Source organism: Musa acuminata, chromosome BXJ3-9, assembly GCF_036884655.1.
Source record: "Musa acuminata AAA Group cultivar baxijiao chromosome BXJ3-9, Cavendish_Baxijiao_AAA, whole genome shotgun sequence".
Lineage (NCBI taxonomy): Eukaryota > Viridiplantae > Streptophyta > Magnoliopsida > Zingiberales > Musaceae > Musa > Musa acuminata.
The window spans coordinates 4,656,649-4,676,374 of record NC_088357.1 but is presented as its reverse complement, the minus strand read 5'-3'; the positions used below and the strand labels follow the sequence as shown (position 1 = coordinate 4,676,374).

Here is a 19,726-nt window from a genome sequence, read left to right as displayed (position 1 = left end):
AGAATACAATTATCTACCTGAGTGTCAATACCAACATACAGACGTGAATCGGGATACCTAGTCAAAAATGTAATGGCCACAAAATCAGATATATTACTGTCTTGTGCTTCATAAAATATCTCAGCAGCCTTCCCATTCACGTGGTCTTTATCATGATCTGAAGGATCATTATGGTTGACTCCAGCATGATTCTCAAAATGATCAGCACCAGGCCCTAAATTGCTTGCCAGGTCAATGTAGTTTGAACAAGAGCTCTGATCAGGAGTAGAAAGGAAATCAGGCAATGCATCTGTAAAGCAATCATCTTCTTCCAGGGAAAAAGGTTCAAAAATTGTTTCACTGACATCTAATGTATCAGATTTCCGAGCTTTTAATTTATCGCTCATCACAGAACACACTAGATATTCTGGAAAATTTGACAGACAACCTTGAAGTTCATCTTTAATCTTCAAAGAATGCAGCTTCATTTTCACGATCAGGTCACTTGCAGATCGAGTAAAGTTCACCTATTTCAAAAACAAACTTGAAACTTAAAGGCAGAACTTTCCAATATCAACTGTGGCTTACAAAGTAAACACAGAAAATGGATATATTGAGCAAAAAGAAATTTAGTCAGAAGTACTGAATAATATTTGCCCACCAAGACATTGATTACCAAATGATATAATATATGCAAACAATTATGGACCTAATTATTTCAGTGCCACTTCATCTAGTTGCTCAAGAAAGACAGGATATCAAGGTTTTTTTAATAATATCTCACAGCAAGGTTCCAAATAACAGCTGACACTGTTCTGTATAAAATTGGTCACACTCCATCCTAGGATGCAGTATAGCAACCATAATGGCATCTACCTGCAAATATGGGGTATTGTATCAACTATCAACATTTAAGGACTCCAAAAGCATATGCATCCAGCTGTTACAGAACTTCCACATAACGGTGTGGAAAATTTATATTTTTATGGTATCTTTCTATGATACTCTGTAGACAAACATTCCAATATGTAAAAATGCTCAAAAGCTTTGATGTTAAGGACTAAAACTTTATGCACATTAAATCATGACTATAAACTAGAAGAAAACAAATTTTTCAATAATTACTACGAATTGTTAACCTTGTTTTACTTATAACCATTTTTCATAACATGCTAAAACCCTCAATTCTTAACTGGATGAAGAGAATTGATTCAAAAGTTGTTGCTTTAATCAACAATCATCAACTCCTCACCCTTGGGTGATCGGATATGCCATAAGTAGTACATCCACACTATCATCTCAATAGTTAGAAGGAACAAGTTGCTAGTCATAGGTGCCCTGCAAACCAATTATATGAGTGATGGCATGTGTGACATGACACGCAGTCTTTTTGCTTATTATATTTTGTTATTTTATCACTTTATATTGATTGTTGCATATATACATAAATATACTGTGATGTCCATGGATCTGTGCAATGGGAATCGGATCGTGATGAGATCACGATAATGAGACCGATTCGACTTCAAACACGGATCCTAAATAATCCCGGTCATACGTTACTCGAGAGGGACATCGAGATAACCGGATACATTGGTGTGCTGTATACCCGTCCATATGATGGATGCAGTTGGTCTCATCGTTGCTCGTGTGGAGACACTAAGGATACAGTACAGGTGCTTATTGGAGAATGAGTTCACTGATTGTTCCGTTTACGGAATGCAAGATAGTTGATGATGTCTTATTGTCAAATAGCGATTCCGTAGTCCTAGTGGTGTATCTGATCCTTAGACTTGAGACACTAAGGATGTCCTGAATGAGTACTCCACTCTTTGATACCGGACTTATAGGTCTGGAGGTTCCAAATCTAGTACAATCGGTCATCGGGAGTGGTAGTCAACCTTACGAGGACTATTGAGTGTCGATAGAGGATCATCTACTCTCGGTGTCATGAGAGGAATGTCTCATATGTTCTTGCTCAAACAAAATTCCTGACCAGGGTCATTCGGATTGAGAGAGAAAGAGTTCTCCGGGAGAATCCGATTAGAGCGAGACTCGAGCAAAAATCGTATACGTCTAATAGCACCATACCTGGTATATAGTCTTTGGGATATTAGATGGATGAGGGACTATAGGTATATGATAACTAAGGACAGACAGATCCAATGGATTTGATTCACTTGTATCGTTTGGGGACTGCAGCGTAGTGGTCTAGTACGTCCAATGTCAGCTATTTCTGATATGTATGAGTCACGGCCAACTCGATATTGGGCGTATAGGGTCACACACATATGGTAAGCGTTGCGATGAGTAGAGGTTCGGATATGAGTTATCCGTCGGAGCTCCTATCTTATTGGATATCCAATAAGCCCCTGAATTATTGGATCCTATGGATGAAATCCAATAAGAGCCAATGAGAGATTATTAAATAGAGATCCACTAATATAAGAGGCTTGGGTAGTTGGATGGAGATCTAATACCCAATAGAGCAGGATCCATTATGGTTATGTTGACAGGAAACCTCTATAAATAGGAGGGAACCAATGGTTCATAGGCTAGAGCTTTTTGGGTTGCCTCTCCTATTCTCCTCCTTTTCTCCTCCTCAGATAGCAAGCCTGGAGATTCAAGGAGCATCGTCGCAGCCCTGCTATATGGATCACCACTAGAGAGGAGAACTCCTGACCTCCTTCACCCTCTCTTAGAGATCGGTAGGGATTCAGGGATATACGATCTCCCTAGGTAACACAATCTTTCATATACGCAGTTTTAAGTTTCGCAGATTTTGCACACCAATCTTAGCACGACGACGAACACATCTTTGAAAAATTGAAGATTTTGTTTTTAATGTTCTTCCGCTGCGCATGTGATGTTGCCCCCAAAATTTCCCAACACAAGTTGCTACTATTCTCCACAACTCACAAAAGCCTTGCTTTACCAAGATATTGATCTTCAATTCTTCATGTGACTAACCCTCAAAACACAGGATTACTACAAAGTAAATCCTCCACACTGAAGGTTAGCCTTGTAACACAAGTTGCTACTATTCTCCACAACTCACAAAAGCCTTGCTTTACCAAGATCTTGATCTTCAATTCTTCATGTGACTAACCCTCAAAAAACAGGATTACTACAAAGTAAATACTACCAAGTAAATCCTCCACACTGAAGATTAGCCTTGTAACTGTCATGGATTTCCTTCGATGTGACAATGTTGCAGGGATTGGTGGATGGTCTTCTATCAGATGCAAAGCCATGTGTAGATCATAACAATAGACTAAGCCTATGATATAGCAAATATGTACCATTGTAAGTGCATTTCAGCCAATGCAGAACTATCCAAGTCCAAATGGAAGGAAAAGGGGAGAAAACCTAAAACTATTCTCAACAAAAATGCTGACCTTTCCTCCACTAGCAATCAATTCTATGATTGGACCCTCTGCAGTATTAGAATTTCTATCCAACTGCAAGAAAAACATAACAAGTGAGAGCTTAATAACAAAAAGTAGGCTATCACCAAATACAGTAAGAAATAGTAACAGCACATTGAAAATCATTAAAAGGACACTAAAAGTACATCTTACTTTTCCATATATAGACAACTTAGTTTCAATCAATGTGCCATTGATAATAAGATCTGATGACCCTGGAATACTAAAAAGATCTTCACTAGATTGTGATGAACTATTATTGACTGATTCTCCAAATATGTCCATTGCAAGAGGAGCCTAGAAAAACATGACATAATTATTGTCGAAAACAAAAAAAAATCAAAATTTCACGTATAACTTGAAGGTAGAACACAAAAAAAGAATTATAAGTTAAAAGTGATACAGAAGCACGATAGGTTGCTTGAACAAGTTCTTTCAGCCAGGTAGCCTTTGATTCTTCATCATGAAATTCAATAATCAGAGTATTAGTTGATTCCAGTGCCTGCACAATGAAATGTTGGACATGCACTATGAAATGACCAAACTATGAGATGCAATTATGGAAATAATAAATTGATGATGCAGAAAAAGAAAAGTTGGGCATTGAAAGAACAGGAATGAATATTTGACTTTCTAGTTAATTGATAGCTCTGATACGCACTTAATTGTTGTCCTGATCAAGGTTCGCCATACCATGGCAAGCCGCTCGGTATGGGTGCTACATACCGGTCCAAGAAGGGATTGGTACGAGTGGTACAATGGTATACTCCTATGTATCATATGTCGATACAGCTCAGTATGTACTATACCAACAACTAATCAATAAACCGATACAAACCAGTAAGACGAAGCATGGTCCAGACTCCAGATAACGTGTGACTTTTCCCTTGATTAAAATCCAATTATATTTTGCACCAGCATCGTTGAAGAAGTAATGACAAGATACGTATCTCATCAAACTTGCTAGCTTGTCAAATATGTTCCTCGTTAAAGTTCCCGGCATAATTAACTTGACAGCAATAGGTGATTTCCAATCAAAGCCCAAGTAATCATCACATGCAAGATAGACTTGGAATAACCAACATTTGCAACTAGCACAAAACTTTTTCCATGCTGCAAAAAGTATAACTGTCACTGAGTTGTACATATTGGTTGGCCCAGACCCACTTACATGGAATGGATTCCACCAATATTTAAGCACCAAAATCCTATTTATTTTGGCATCCGAAAGTTTGATGTTTGCCTTTCAACTTGCACAATGGTTTAATTAAAGTCAGTTTTATTATCTGAAGCTTCAAGGCTTTTGAGTTTTCCACTACCAAGACCTCAACAAGGTGCAAGGACAATACTGGTCTTACTGTCCCTACCAAAAGCCACCAGTGTTGGCACACCAAACTTCCCATCCACATCAATGAACCATATTGATCAATAACCATCAAAACTCAGATCGGACCAGAACTGCAATCCTTGATTAAGACCAAGTACTTTGTAGTTTGTACTAGATACAAGAAGATAGCAAAAGATTTTGCTGGTATTAAAATTTCTTTTAGTGTAGATAAATTACTATTAACCTCTTGACAAAAGAAGTCATAGACTGCACATATAGAGTTCATTTCTTTTCATTGAACTGTTACCTTCTGAGTATCAACTCCCCTGAAGCTAACAGCAACAGCATAAGCTGACCCCCCAACACTTGCTGGTGGAACTTCAAGTACCTGTCGGCCAGCCATGCTGCAAAGTTCACCAACATAACAGATTATACACGAAAAATAATTGCAATGAATCTACATCTAATCTTAATGAAAGTGAAAAACAAGAATCTTGAACCTACCGGAAACATTTTTGATAGTTGTGAGAAACTTCAGATTCTAAAACATAAAGATACAAACCAGATAAAACAATATAACAAGGATGCCACTCAGCCAAAGAATTTCCAAGCCCCTTTAAAACAGAGAACAGAAAGATAAAAGAATTAGTTGCATAGAAACCTAAGATATGTGTAATGTGATATATATATCAACCATTCAAGGATTATACCCGCCAAACTAGAGTTCTAGCATCAGTTGCTAGATCAACAGGATGCCAAGGTGAATGACCAGTTTGCAGCTGTCCACTAAGGTTCTGCTCATTGCTTTTACTCAAGCCATAGAATATGTCTAAGAGTTCCGTTATTCTGCAATATCTTTCTGGAGAAAAATGAATACCAAGGTTGGGAACTTGAATAGAAACCCTGGTTGATGGATAGTTTGGATGGGGTACTTTGATCTTCAAAAGCACATTGAAGGGGAAACATACAAAAGATGTTAGCCAAAGATCCAACATAGAATTAAACATGTCAGCACAAGCAGACAACCATCTTAACAAGCATATTCAACTATTTTATACACTAGCATGCAGGGTTTGTCATTTCAGATACCAGACCCATCTCAGAAATTTGTCAATACAGTATGTACAGGTCTATATAGGTGTACCAACACAACAATACGTCAGGGCATGCCGACGGGGACTCAAGCGAGCCGCGTCTCAGTGACAGATCAAACCGGTACATACCGCCACATACCATACCGACTCAGACGGTACAACAATCCTTGATAACATGTATACGTGTATTTGTACTAGGCTTCAATTTAAATATAAATCTTATGGCTTTAATTCACTTAAGGGTTTATACACACCAATCCAATGTCATGCCATCATATCTCCAAGTATTAGAGGCACAAAGAAAAAGGAACCATGATGTCACCGCATATTGGAAAGCAAATCAAACTGGTACATAACCTCTAAAGCTATGCACCATGTTATAAGTTTTTGTGTCACAACATATATGTCATATGATGCAATTTATGCAGTGCAGTACCACATACTAGCTTTCATAATTCCTCGGGTTCTGAAACTACGTCATTTCAGATCCACTGATGACAAATTTGCCAATTTTGGAGCAGGTTTTCAAGGTACCTTATATAACAATTTCTTTCACATCTTCCTCTGCTGGTACCACTCCTCTGCTTCCTCTCGCCACCCCGCCTCCATGACCACCACCCCACCACCTCCTCCCCACTGCCGCCACCACTCCATTTGCAGCTCTCTGTGCTTTTAGTAATCTGACTGGTACAAATGCATACTGCCTATACCAGCACTAGGTACCACTATAGATCCAGCTGTAACTGGTATTGGTATTGTACTAAGATTTTTTTAATCTTTCATCTAAACCATGATCCAAAAGCATTTTAAATAAAATTTATTTATTATGACTTATCATCATTGTGAAATCTTCAATAAAGAATCTTAACTTTCCACAACCAACCCACAAATAATGTCAAGCATATAATTAAACTCAAACAAAAGCTTATGTATCCGCTCATTGTGCTGTGCATGTTTCATGTCTTTGAATGGGGGCATCTACTTTTAGTGCATAAACATATGAAATATAAGAAATTTCAGTAACAGAGATAATCTAAAACAATGCCCAATAAGCTAACTCATAAAACATGTGACTGGTAAACGACAACTAATGTAATCAGTACACTGACATACCTGATCAACAACAACTGACATGCCACAACGATCAAGAATAGAATAAAACGGATAGATGTCCTCCGAAGTAGGTGATGTCGAAGTTTGACTCATATCATTCATAGTAGTGAGATCCTTCTCTTTGGAAAAGTCATCTATAAAAAAAGCAGCCATGTCTCTTCCTGATATATAAAAGCGAGAGTATAAACCCTGCCTTTCACCACGTAACGCGTCCTGCAGTTACATACAAAAATATGAGTCAAACAGAAAATTAAAGCTTGCAAAAAGAACTCAGTTCCAACAACTTACCCGGGTACGCAATGTAAAATGCCCAAAATCCAGCAGAAACAAGCTACCTTTCACTATAGACGCACTATGATTCAGAGGAACCCTAACTTTTGGAGCATCAAAATCAATATCAAGTGCAAATCTGACAAAAAATAAAAAGACAAATAAATGCACTGCAGATATAATATTTTTACACCATAAAATAAATTTACCATAATATCATATATATCATAAACCAAGCTTGTGTTCTATAATGATAATAAATAAGGTATGCCTCACAAACTGGTAACTGAGTATAACCAGTATAATAACCAAATATTTTAATTGCTAGAAGTCTCAATTACATTGGGAGCTATGACCACCAAGTATAACTAGTATGAGGACCAAATATTTCAGCATCAGTAGCTATGTACCAAATGGTGGCTAAACTGTCAAACATCCTCGTCAAGTGTTTCCCAGAAAAGTGTTTCATCTGGCTCTGAGGCCAATTAAGCCCAGAATTTTATAACTAGGCTTCACTGGGAACCTTGAGAGCTTAAGGTCTTAATGCTGAGGAATAAGAATTCAGGAATGCTATTACCATCTGGATACCTACTTTATTTTTTTTTCTTTTCCTCTGGTTCCTCTTTCCAAATGGCTGGTTGGGTCAACATACTCGAACTCAGATCCAATTCCAACATATAGTATTGATTTGTTAGCCAACTATAACTCGATATTAGATACCATTTAAAAATGTAGTACCTTGCAAAATCCATTGTAATGAAGTGATGCTGAAAATATGCAAGGTATCATATTGATCCTCAAAATGGCTTTCGTTGCTCATGACCAACAGTTTCCATATCAGCAATTTCTTACGATAAACATGTAGATAATTATTTGAACTTTGTTACCAGAGTGTTATAAACAATGAAAAATATAATAGTGCTATAAACCTGCTTCGCTCTTCCAGTACCATGTGAAATTGTTCTTGGGCTCTTCGAGTCACCTGTTCTAGCTTCATCTGATCACAGAAAATATACATTTGAGAAAAAGTGAGATTTCTTCAAGATCCTATTCCATCAGCCAAAATAATTGACACATAATGAAGCCTGCAAAGGTGAATGACAAAAGCACATCATACCTGTAAAGCAGTAGCAGTCTCCATAGCAACTGTGGGGCTAATAGCGTTACTCCTGTTCACAAATTCCAAAAACCGCTCATAGCTCTCCATCAAGATCTACCAGCCCAAACAAAACACTAAATATGAGAGACAATGCAGAATCCTATATCAACAATATGATGTAGAACATCTAGAGATTTTATGATAATGATGTAATAAACAAAATCAACTTATTAACAATATATTCATGGGAGAATATGCAGAACCCTATATGTTAACTAAAATCAAACCGCACTGGATATTCAACCACAAAAAAATCCATTCTGAAATCCGTATATATGGGATCTTCTCTGAATTAGCAAGATCTACATGTGCACCTCATGTACATGAACATAGAGAACTTGATGTCAACGAATCAATCTATCGGAATAGTGAGAGAGATATTGTATCAAGAATCTTGTCTGCATCCACATGTCTCATTGCTTGAAAGATTTAAAATAGACATTCGACAACAAAAATGAAGCACAAAATTATCTCCATTAAATTTGTTGATGAAACCTTTATCCTGAATTCCACTGAAGGAAAAAGGTGTCTAACAAGTCGGAATCCAAGCCCCATTGGAAGGAGTGCCTACAAGTACTTCAGCAATAGGTGGTTGTCATGGGGTTGTATTAGAAGCTCTTCATCTGTCAAGAGAGGCACACTAAGTGAATCAGCATGAGGCTCTTCGTTCTTGCCTGAGGGAGATGTTTTCCACAAGGTTTTGAAAGGATAGTCATATAGTTCCTCATCAAATCAAGCTCTCCCTAAATACACAGCTATTTCTCCCCTAAATAGCCAGCTGTATTTGATCACCTAGCATCCCAGTCAATTTAGCTCTCATTTAGAACTGGCTAGGTCTGATGAGCTATTTGAGCCTTATCAAATGCCTATTGATAGCTCTCAACTCTTCACTCACCTCTCTTTATCCTTCAGTCAAAGTGTCTCACTCTTACCACTAACCAACTCCAATGACCTCTATGTTACCTACCGCAACTTTGATGAACCTATCCATTGTATTACCCAAGACAAACTGAATGGTACTTCAAGTGACTGGAACTTAAAATAGAGGCTGTGCAAAAAAATTAGTTCTTAAAAAAAGGCTTGATTCAGGATACCTCATGCCTTTTCTACACATCAACTACAGAGTCCTGGACAATTTTCTAATTGACTGCTCATCAGCCTCATCTTTTATAACCGATTTCAACTCAGGGCTGATTCAGTAACTATGATTGAGTTGAACAATTTACAATGATGTGGATGGGAGGTTGTAACAAAGGATAGACTGTGGATTATAGAAATTTTTGTCCCCTATTTCTCTTTGGTTTCCTTATTCTTTTCTGAAACCATCCAACCAAAAGACCTTCTAACCTTCCAAGCCCTCATATTTCCAACATGCAGTTCTTGTTTCACGTATCTCCTGAGGAAGTGCAACAAATAAAGAGTATTTGATAATAAGAAAGAAATATTTGGAGACTAAGGTAGAGTCCTATTACATGATCTCTTCTGTTCTCTTTTCCTTCTATTGCATTGATTGGAGAAGTCATGTAGGATCCTTCAAATCACAATCCTCTTCTATATCAAATTCTTAATTTTGTATTTGTTACATATATTTTGTTGTCATATATTCTTATTTGGTATATTTTCAAAAAACAACTCCTGCCAAGATATCATACAAAAATGTAAGCAAAGACAAATTTACAAGATATTTTCATTTTAACAACAAAATCCTAAAAGCTTTGGATGTGAGATTCAAGCCAATGAAACTATGAAAGAACTACATAAGTGTTTCCATGCAATGCAATCATCTATCCAATAAGATAACAAACATAAAAAGTTGAGTTACTTGAAATAAAAATCAAGCACCTATATTAAAGCTTATAGTCTTGTATAATGTAATTAGGCTTCAAAATAACATGGCTACAGTTTTGTAAAATTTAGTTGACAGTTTATTTTTAGTTCCAAGTGTTTCATGATTTCATCTAGGAAAGCAACATCCATAACTTCAATTTGAAACTTTTCTATTTTCCCCCTTTTGTTTCCACATGGGGAGTCAAAACAAGGCATTCATATAGTGCAATTTTCATTGCTGTTCAAACTGTAGCATGTATTCATTCTCTAAGAAATTATTAACTTATTTTTTCAAAATAATTTGATGAGGATCTTCCATAAATTTGTTCACCAACTCTAAGATTAACTACAAAGCATCCTCCGAGCACACATGAACAGCTAGTTTGGTATAGTGTAGAAAATTAGAAATACCCTCACCCGGCACCTGGATCTTAAAGCATTAGAAGCTGTCAGGTGGAAGCAGACCTGAAATTTTTCACCAATCTAGGGCTAGCCTTGTTTGATCCAGACTTTTCACTTAATGAAACGTGGTAGCATAATCTACAAATGAATCGATCATAATTTTCTAATGTAGTAATGATAAGGTCTCACCAAAACTAACCTAAGAATAACAAGTAGCTCAAACAAGATGACTTGATTTAATTGATAACGAAGACCAGGTTGTCCAAAGTCCAAACCCTTACCAATATGCCTAAAATCCAGACTTATCTATAGAGAAAATAATTGCCCAAACCTAGGCATCTGTAAATATATACTTGGAGGTGATCCTTTTCAATTTGAACCCAGTCAATCGAATGGGCTTGATGCTTGACCAAAAGTTGTCAGTTATAACCTTGAGAATGTCTCTAAGAATCAAATGCAAACAAGGTCCTAAATAATGCAACTCCAGCTAATTTGTCAACTCCCAAAACAACAAGAGAAGAAGCAAAAGGAGTTCGACGGCTACAATAGGTAGCACAGATATAGGAAGGAAAGTGAAGGAAACGAAAGAGGTGAAGAAAGACAAGATTCCATGATAAGAAAAGGCAACATGATGACAAATTAAATTTTGTTTGTAATCACAAGCAAACAAAACTATCAATTAGGACACTTCCAGTAGAATCTACATAAATCTATCGAGACTAGATAGATTTAGGTGCTAAGAACATGATAACCGGTAAAGGCATGGAAGAAGAAAGGGTAATGGACAAACTAGACTTCCACACGAATTCCTTAGCCAAGGATGTGTCCAAGGGACAATAGGACCTAACATATTTCCTCTAGAACCCATCAATATCTTAGAATTTAAGCATCTACAATAGTATTATGCCCACTTGTCTTCAGCAATCAGCATATCTCCAATAAGACCAATAATAAGCTTTCTATCATTTGTACAAAGGAAGAATTCCACGTATATGTGAGCAGATGAAAATTACCGTTACATGGCATGGAGCAATAGTTGCTGTAAGCCGCCACTCTACATCCTCACCAACAGGTGCATGTATAAAACTAGCATCAAGAGCATTAGCCTTCCTTTCACTGATCATGCTCTGCAGATAACACTCTATCATATCATAATCAATCAACGAAGAGTAAAAGCATGACATGATATCAAAAGCACAAAATTCTGACAATGAATTAAACAAACCTCCGCAAGTGACCCTTCAGGAGACGATAAGCCACAACACTTCAAGGACACATTACAGTGAATGCTTTTAGGATACAGCTTGGTGGTGACATAAAGTTGTTCAAATCTACCACAAACAATCTCTGTCTCATTGATATTGATGATTCGAGCAGCAGCCTTCCCAATGGATACTTCCACGAGGTACTGTATCATACTCTGGACATCCTTTCCTAAAATGGAGCTTGTGTCCTCATCAGGCTGGTAGCTCAACATTTCATTTATCGCTTGCCATTCCTCCTTGGTCAACTTTTCCTCTTCGGCCAACTGTGATTCATTCGATTTACTTGCTACAGAAGACTCTCCAGAAGTGCGCCTATGATTTATTGAGAGATAAGTAAATACATTTAGAAGACAGTAATAATGATAATATATTAATAATAAGCTTCAGTACGTATCTTCTGTGGAAAAGCTTAATGATAAACAATAATACCACAAAGATACATAATGGATAGGAAAAGGTTGTCAATACATTGAACATACCATCGGAATGACCACCAGCCTCTCTTGAAAGATTCTTTCTGTTCTGATGCTTCTTTTGACTTCACATATCCAAACTTAGCATGTGCCAGCAACCTAAATAAAACAAAGCAAGATAAAGGACAATATTAAATGTACTAATGATCAAGCAAAGTTCACTTGTTCAGAACCCACCTCCAGAGTACAATCACTTTGGAATCAAGAATTCTCTCAATCTGCCGAATTTCAGAAATATCAACATCGGGTGATTGTTGCAAAACATTTACATACAATTGTACATAACGTCGACGGAGCTGGCAAAGATGTCTAATTTTATCCCACGAGAACCAGTAGCTTAAAGCAAGAAAACATCTGGATTAGACTAGGAAAACTAGAAAGAACATATAAAACTGATCCAAAAGGGGATATTACAATTCAGGCAATTTTATATCATCTATAACTTTCATCAATAAAAAATATAGTTAAGTTACATAAGCTTTATTAATGAGTTTCACTTTAATAAATTTTCAACAAATGACAGAAGGAATATACACCACACACCACAGTTTTTTCTGCTGTAAGCCAGCCAGCATAGCAAACTGCCACCATGCATGAGGATCCTGTGAAATTGGCACTACAGGTCTCAGATGGGATACATCAACGCGTGTCTTATATCTTGAAAATGTTTCAAGGAGCTTTATGCCATCATAATACTGAGACTACAAGAAGCAAAAGAATTTATAAAAAATAATGTTACTGCAATATGGGCATGAATAAGATGACTCAAGCAATCAAATGTCTAGTACCTCAGAAACAGTTAAATAAACATCACTCAGAACAAGCGAAGATTTCTCAAAAGGGATCTCAGGATCTTGTCTTTCTTGCTTTCCAAGACGATGATATTTAAGGACTCCATTAATAGGTGATACTAGGTACCTACGATTCAATGCCCGGATGGCAACTTCATCTCTAGAATGTTCATTAATCCCTTCTTGGAATATCTGCCAATGATAACGAAAAGCTTAACTGTTCTTTTCTTCTGTGCAGAAAGCACCTAAGTAAGAGAACATAAGATGATAGAGTGAATGACAAACCTCGGTCCATTCCTTAGGGGTCAAATCCTCCCATCTCTTATTGAGGTTCCATGGAAAGCTGTCAGAATCATGATATATGGCCAGCCTCTCAAGTTGTAATGACTGATACATACAGCAAGTTTTCATTATTTACAATTAGAATGCTCAAAAATTCAAAATATCAGGATGTGCATGCTTCATACTTCATAGGAAGTTAGGAACAGTCGAATAGAATTTAAAGTCAATAATTGAGCCACAAAGAGTAAAGTAAACCAAATAACCACTGAAATAGAAATCAAAGAAACACGAGTAAATTCATTCATTAAAATAGTACATGGATGATCATTATACTGCAGATAGATATACAATTATAGCATCACTTGAATGCAATTGGTATCCTGCAACAAAAATATGTGCTCACCATGGACCACATGGCAGTGTCAAAGTCCAAACTAAGCCAACCCAGCAGGATCCCCATACTAAAGTTACAGGGCTCAACTCAACAAAACTTGCATAATAGTGCAAGTAACACTAGTTAAATGTCGAGCATGCTACCATGTGACGGGCAACAAATATCATAGCAACGCAAAAAAGGGAAACACAACAAACAAGGCTCCAGCAAATCAAGTGTTTAGAGAGTCAATGTATGCAGCCTTACCCCTGCACGCAAAGAGGCTTTTCTCATAAATTGAACGTTGATCATATAAGTGGGAAAAAAGGGCTCTGCAACCTTTATATGTTATCAAGGTCCATGGTCTATCATACGGAAACAATATCACGATCTCTGTCTTAATATAACAACGATAAGTGGCTGCTTCCAAATAAGCCTTAACTCTATTGGTTATTTACTTCCAAAGGAGCGTGGAAGGTAGGTTTGGAGTCAATACAGAACCCAGATCCAAACATGCTCTAGGGATTCAAATACCCAACAGCAAATGGTACTCAACATGAAACACACTCTAGGTAACTTCCTCTAAAATTTTTCTCTCTTGCTCGTTGTTCTTTTACTTTTTTTCTTTATTATTCCATGCATCCAGCATATTGTTTTGACCAAGGTTCGCAATACCGTACCGTACCGGAGTTTCGACCAGGGCTCGGTACCGGTACGGTATGGTATACCGCTTGGTACACCCAGGTGTACCGAGCGGTATATTCAGGCGTGCCGAGCACTGTAGCAGTACTGCTACAGTAGACCGGTACGGCAAACCATGATTTTGACACAACATCAGCATGCCATGTACTAACAACATGCAGTGCCAATTACCAAACATCACTGGGGCTTGTTCCAGCAAGTAAATATATGATTCTTTAATATTACTAATTTATCTTCTTAAACAACAATATAAAGTTCTAAAAGGGTTGTTCATCCAAGATTCTCAATTTCAATGTGTACCATCCGATATGGGCGGTATGTACTGGTCCGAGAGAATACCGGTATGCAGACTGCCCTCTACCGGGTGATACCGATGTTTTGACCCCATATCGGGCGATACGGGGACTGTACCGGGCGGTAACGGTCGAAATTCGACCGTTACCGAGGCATACAGGTTAGAACGCCTCGGATTTTGATCATTACCGAGGTGTACCGGTCGGTACACCCTAGATTTCGACCATTACTGAGGCGTACCAATCAGTACACCCCAATATTTTTGGACCGTTACCTCCAAGTATTTTTGGACGTTTTGATTGAGAACCAAGATTTCGCAAATAAGATACAAACAAAGAGGTTGATTATATAAATTATAATATGGTTAACAGCATCTATCAAAACTCAGATACAAAGAACATGAATATAACACATACCTTCCGCAGTTTATCAAGAGCACCACTAGTATCAAATGTTTCATTACCCTGTTCATCCATTGTAAAAGCAGCAAGCTTTGATAACGTAAACCCAGTACAAAATGGATGCCCTGGGTTACTGAAATAATAATTTTAAATAACAAGTCAGATTAAGAACATGGGCACAAAGACAAAAAAAGCAAAAGGCATGTAATATACTAATATTAATAATATCAAATGATGACTTCCTACAAACCTGATAGTGTCCTCATATCTGATATGAACATTGCTGATAGTAACTTTAAGATTGCCAATTATAGTTGCTATAAGAGATCCCAGCCATGAGTTCCCACCAGGTGCCTGAAATGATATCAGTAAGCATTTACACAATAATGACCTAGCTCACTTAATAACCAATCATTTTCACATGTAAAACATGTTGTTTCAGTAAACGAAAGACCTTCAAATATGCTATTAAGGAAACTAAATCATAAAAGATCAGCATAGGGACAATGAAAACACCAGCCGTAGCAAATTACTTTTAAGATATTTTCTGTATCCTTTTCTGTGACTTATAAACCAATTAACGAGCATAAATATGCAAACTTCAATTTTTGCAATCAACATTAGTAATTCAGAGAAACCAATAATGTTATACTTGAACTGTTTGTAGATTCTAAAGCCCACATCAAACTTCATAGATTGACGGTTGAAATTTTCCAGGTCATACACATAAGCACCGCCCTTTTTTTGGTAAACTACAAAAATAACATTATAAACCTAGCATTTATTAGAATTACTTAACACTATAAACACGACAATCTTTATACAGGATGTAATAGTCTACTGTTTTTTCTCAGTTTATGAAATCATGCAAAGAACCAAGGTTTTCAATTTCGAATAATACCGCCCATACTGGGCGGTACGTACCGGTCCACCAGCAGACCAGTACACGGACCGCCCACTACCGGACGGTTTTTTTTTTACTTATATATATATAAAGGCGACGTCGCCTCATTTTTCTGCGACGTCGCCCCGCGTGGGGAGAAGAGAGGTCACGGATTTTTGAAATTTATTTCACTTATATATATATATATATATATATATATATATATATATATATATATATATATATATATATATATATATATATATATATATATATATATACAGAACGGTATACCGAAATATACCGCTCGATATACAATATCATACCGTACCGAGCGAATGTCGAAACTCCGGTACGATCCGATATTTCAATCCTTGCAAAGAACAAATTCCAACATCTAAAAAACTACTGAGTTGCTTCTGAAATCATTCTCAGGACCCAGAAAGAAGCATAAAGGAAACAGGTGCAACTAAATGTTGACCAAGGATCTAAAAACTATAGAACTGTAATGAACTAATAAATAAAGGAAAGATAATCAATGATGAAAGCCTTACACTTCCTGTTCTCGATCTCCTGGTTGCTTCAATGGTTGCCAATTCCATCTCCTGTGCATATAAAACAGCAATAACCATTAAAACAGTTAAGAGTAGCACTTGATCCAGTCTATATAAAAAAGGCATACAGCAACGCTGCAGAAAACTTCCTAAATGCCAGAAGAAACACAGTGCAATTGTTTGAGGCTTTGAGCATTCATCAAAAAAAAAAAGGAAAAAAGAATAGGAGAATCCATCCAAAAATAGGTAGGAAGAAGTTGCCACCCACCACCACACACTATACACAAGAACAAGTTCAAATAGACCTGATACAAATTACTAGTTAAGCAGTCTCCAGGGTGGTAAACACCGTAACAGTACTCAGAATACAGACATGCTTGTGGCAGTTCTATTTTCATCGACTAAACAGTGGTTGGGCAATTGGCAGACAGATATATACACGGACACAACAACACATTAAATGGAAATGGATCGGTAAGCTTCAAAATTGATATTAATAGAGCTCTACAATTTTGTTTTCAGGGCACACAAAGACAGTTCAATGCACAATGTGCCAGCCATTAGGAGTATGCAGATGAACTGGTTAAACTAAACTGAACCAAGACATTCAGATTGATTTTGTTATGTTCTCTTAAACCAATTAGCCCGGTTGTGGGGAAGGGGCCTAGAGGCCCAAGCTGAACCAATCTGACTATACATAATAACTGTGTATACCTGCATTATTTTTTAAAAAAATAATAAGCTATATTTATTCAATCACAACAAATATATTAAATAAATATAACATGTCGTTATATTATGCTCATGAATATAATCATATGGTTTATGTATATTTATGATTATATACAACAATATATCGTTAAAATTATTACGAAATGAATAGGAAAAAAGAACAACCAAATTTTGTTTTAATTTAGTATGTTTTTCCTATATGATTCCAAATTCTCAAAATTGAACAAGTTCACTTCAGCTTGAAAAAAATTCTTATAAACAATTAAAATCAAACAGTCTGTGCATCCCTTCTGGAGTTTAGGTAGGTTAAATGTTTGGAATCACACTCATGACTCAAGCACTTGACACCTATTACACAATAGAGCAACATTACCAAACCAAGGCTCACTCACATGCTTCCAATAAGATAGAAGTGTCAGCTCAGATGTTTGAGTTAATCTAGTTAAATGAATTTACACTTATGTAAAAGAGAAACGATAATAAGATAATACAAGAAAAACAAAAACAAAATGTGGAACCCTTTCATGAAAAAGGGAATAGATGAACATAAAACCTATCATGTTATCTAACTTTCAAATTGGTGAAGTTAGAAATAAAAAGTGAAACAATAATGAAACCAGTAAAATAATCTCATGATGACACAAAACATCAACATGATAGTATCTTAGTATCAAACAAGAAAAGAAGTTCAAAATAACTGCAGAAGGCAAGCTATTGAAAGTTTTGTTCTAAGCCAAACGGCCAAGACCGAACATGAACAAAAAAGAAATAAATTATTTCTTTCATACTTTGGAGGGCCCACAAGTATTTTTCTTCCAGAAGCATAGTAACCTCAAGCAAAAGTTACACAAGAAAGAAAGAATTAGCTGATCACAAACACCAAACATATTGGCACAAGCTATTAGAATATATTCCTTTCAAAATGTATAGATGCATCATTCACTTTTAAGGACCAACCAGGAAGACTCAAAATCCCAGCAAAACAAGGCAAAACTTATGGCATATTCCATGGCACCAAGGACTAAAAATGCAATTGATATAAAGTCAAAGACATTGCAAACATATATATTTCACATTGAAGAATTTACTTATAAAGGAGGAAGTAAAAGTAAAAGTAGCATGTTATACAAGAGAACATGTGATAATTATCATCAGAACTACTTAGAAAAATGCATATACGTGGATGATACTGCACTGGAACAAGCGATAGAAATCCCAAGGGAATCATTCATCAAGAAGTACCAGTAAGATAAAAATATAAGCAGAGCAGCAAAAGGAAACACAACACATAAAGATACATTATGAAAGCTGAGATGAACCTAATAACCAAAGATACATTGTGTAAAAGCTAAACTAATAACTAATCCAAAAAGATACATTTCGAAAGCACAATCCAAAAATATATACAACGTAAGAAGAACCTAATATGAAAGCTGAGATATCAGCAAAATTTAAGCAACAATAGTAAATATTATGGATGTATCGTATTACGATCACAAATGGACTATAACCCTTTACTCAAGAAGAAAATGGAAATTTGAGGCCTTACTGACCAAATTGTAACATGCAAATTCATCCAAAGGTTATGCATGATCACCCACTAGACACCTAAGAAGATTCTATGCGTTTCTACTGACCACTTTGGTTTGACTATCACTTTATGGATGATACAGAGATGAATCCTAAAGTATGGGTTCAACATCCTCAGCAAACTTTTTCTACAAATAATTAGAAGACTCGACATCTCTAGCAGGGCCAATAACCATAGGCAATCATGAAAATCACATGAAAGAACATTCTAGACAACAGGTATTTCAACAAAAAATCTTTATATAAAAGATAAAATGAACCATTTACAGAACCCGTCAACAGATTTAAATAGAAAAATGTTTCCAAGAGTCTAGTATAATTTATAAATCAGCTACCATATGTGGCACAGCTGATGCAACGCAAGAATTTAAATCTAGACCTGATACCAGTTTCAATAACTGATTGGATAAGCATAATAGTCATGGTATGCAGTACCGAATGGTACCGCCCGGTACAGGCGGTATGTACCGGTCCGATGGCATACCGGTACGCGGACCGCTCGGTACCGGACGGAACGTGCAGCAGTGCTATAGTATTACACTGTAGCAGTGCTACAGTGCTACAATAAAAAAGAAAATATATAAAACTATTCGGTACACCTTGGGGTACCGCTCGGTATGCCCTGGTGTATCGCTCGGTATGCCCTGGTGTACCGCTCGGTACGCCGGTACCGTACCGTACTGAACCAACCTCGAAACATCGGTATGGTACAGTATTACATACCTTATATAATACCATATACAGCCTACATACTGGTCCATACCACTGGGTATCAATAGAAAGAAAT

General features: G+C 36.7%; 1 protein-coding gene across 2 annotated transcripts in view; it reads right to left on the bottom strand.

Annotated features, from left to right (window-relative positions):
• The window catches only part of LOC135649688 (uncharacterized), a 78,199-nt gene that overhangs the window by 50,493 nt on the left and 7,980 nt on the right, over positions 1-19,726 (bottom strand). For both annotated transcript variants that reach the window (XM_065168329.1, XM_065168330.1), the window contains exons 6-26: positions 16,618-16,668; positions 15,431-15,534; positions 15,196-15,313; positions 13,414-13,515; positions 13,126-13,320; positions 12,881-13,038; positions 12,515-12,673; positions 12,344-12,436; positions 11,825-12,176; positions 11,613-11,726; positions 8,329-8,424; positions 8,141-8,208; positions 7,230-7,350; positions 6,942-7,154; positions 5,445-5,672; positions 5,239-5,348; positions 5,042-5,138; positions 3,811-3,909; positions 3,561-3,704; positions 3,378-3,440; positions 18-506 (exon numbers count right to left, since the gene is read on the bottom strand). In XM_065168329.1, coding sequence (XP_065024401.1) covers positions 18-506; positions 3,378-3,440; positions 3,561-3,704; positions 3,811-3,909; positions 5,042-5,138; positions 5,239-5,348; positions 5,445-5,672; positions 6,942-7,154; positions 7,230-7,350; positions 8,141-8,208; positions 8,329-8,424; positions 11,613-11,726; positions 11,825-12,176; positions 12,344-12,436; positions 12,515-12,673; positions 12,881-13,038; positions 13,126-13,320; positions 13,414-13,515; positions 15,196-15,313; positions 15,431-15,534; positions 16,618-16,668 — 3,174 coding nt within the window. The remainder of the gene's footprint in view (positions 1-17; positions 507-3,377; positions 3,441-3,560; positions 3,705-3,810; positions 3,910-5,041; positions 5,139-5,238; positions 5,349-5,444; positions 5,673-6,941; positions 7,155-7,229; positions 7,351-8,140; positions 8,209-8,328; positions 8,425-11,612; positions 11,727-11,824; positions 12,177-12,343; positions 12,437-12,514; positions 12,674-12,880; positions 13,039-13,125; positions 13,321-13,413; positions 13,516-15,195; positions 15,314-15,430; positions 15,535-16,617; positions 16,669-19,726) is intronic.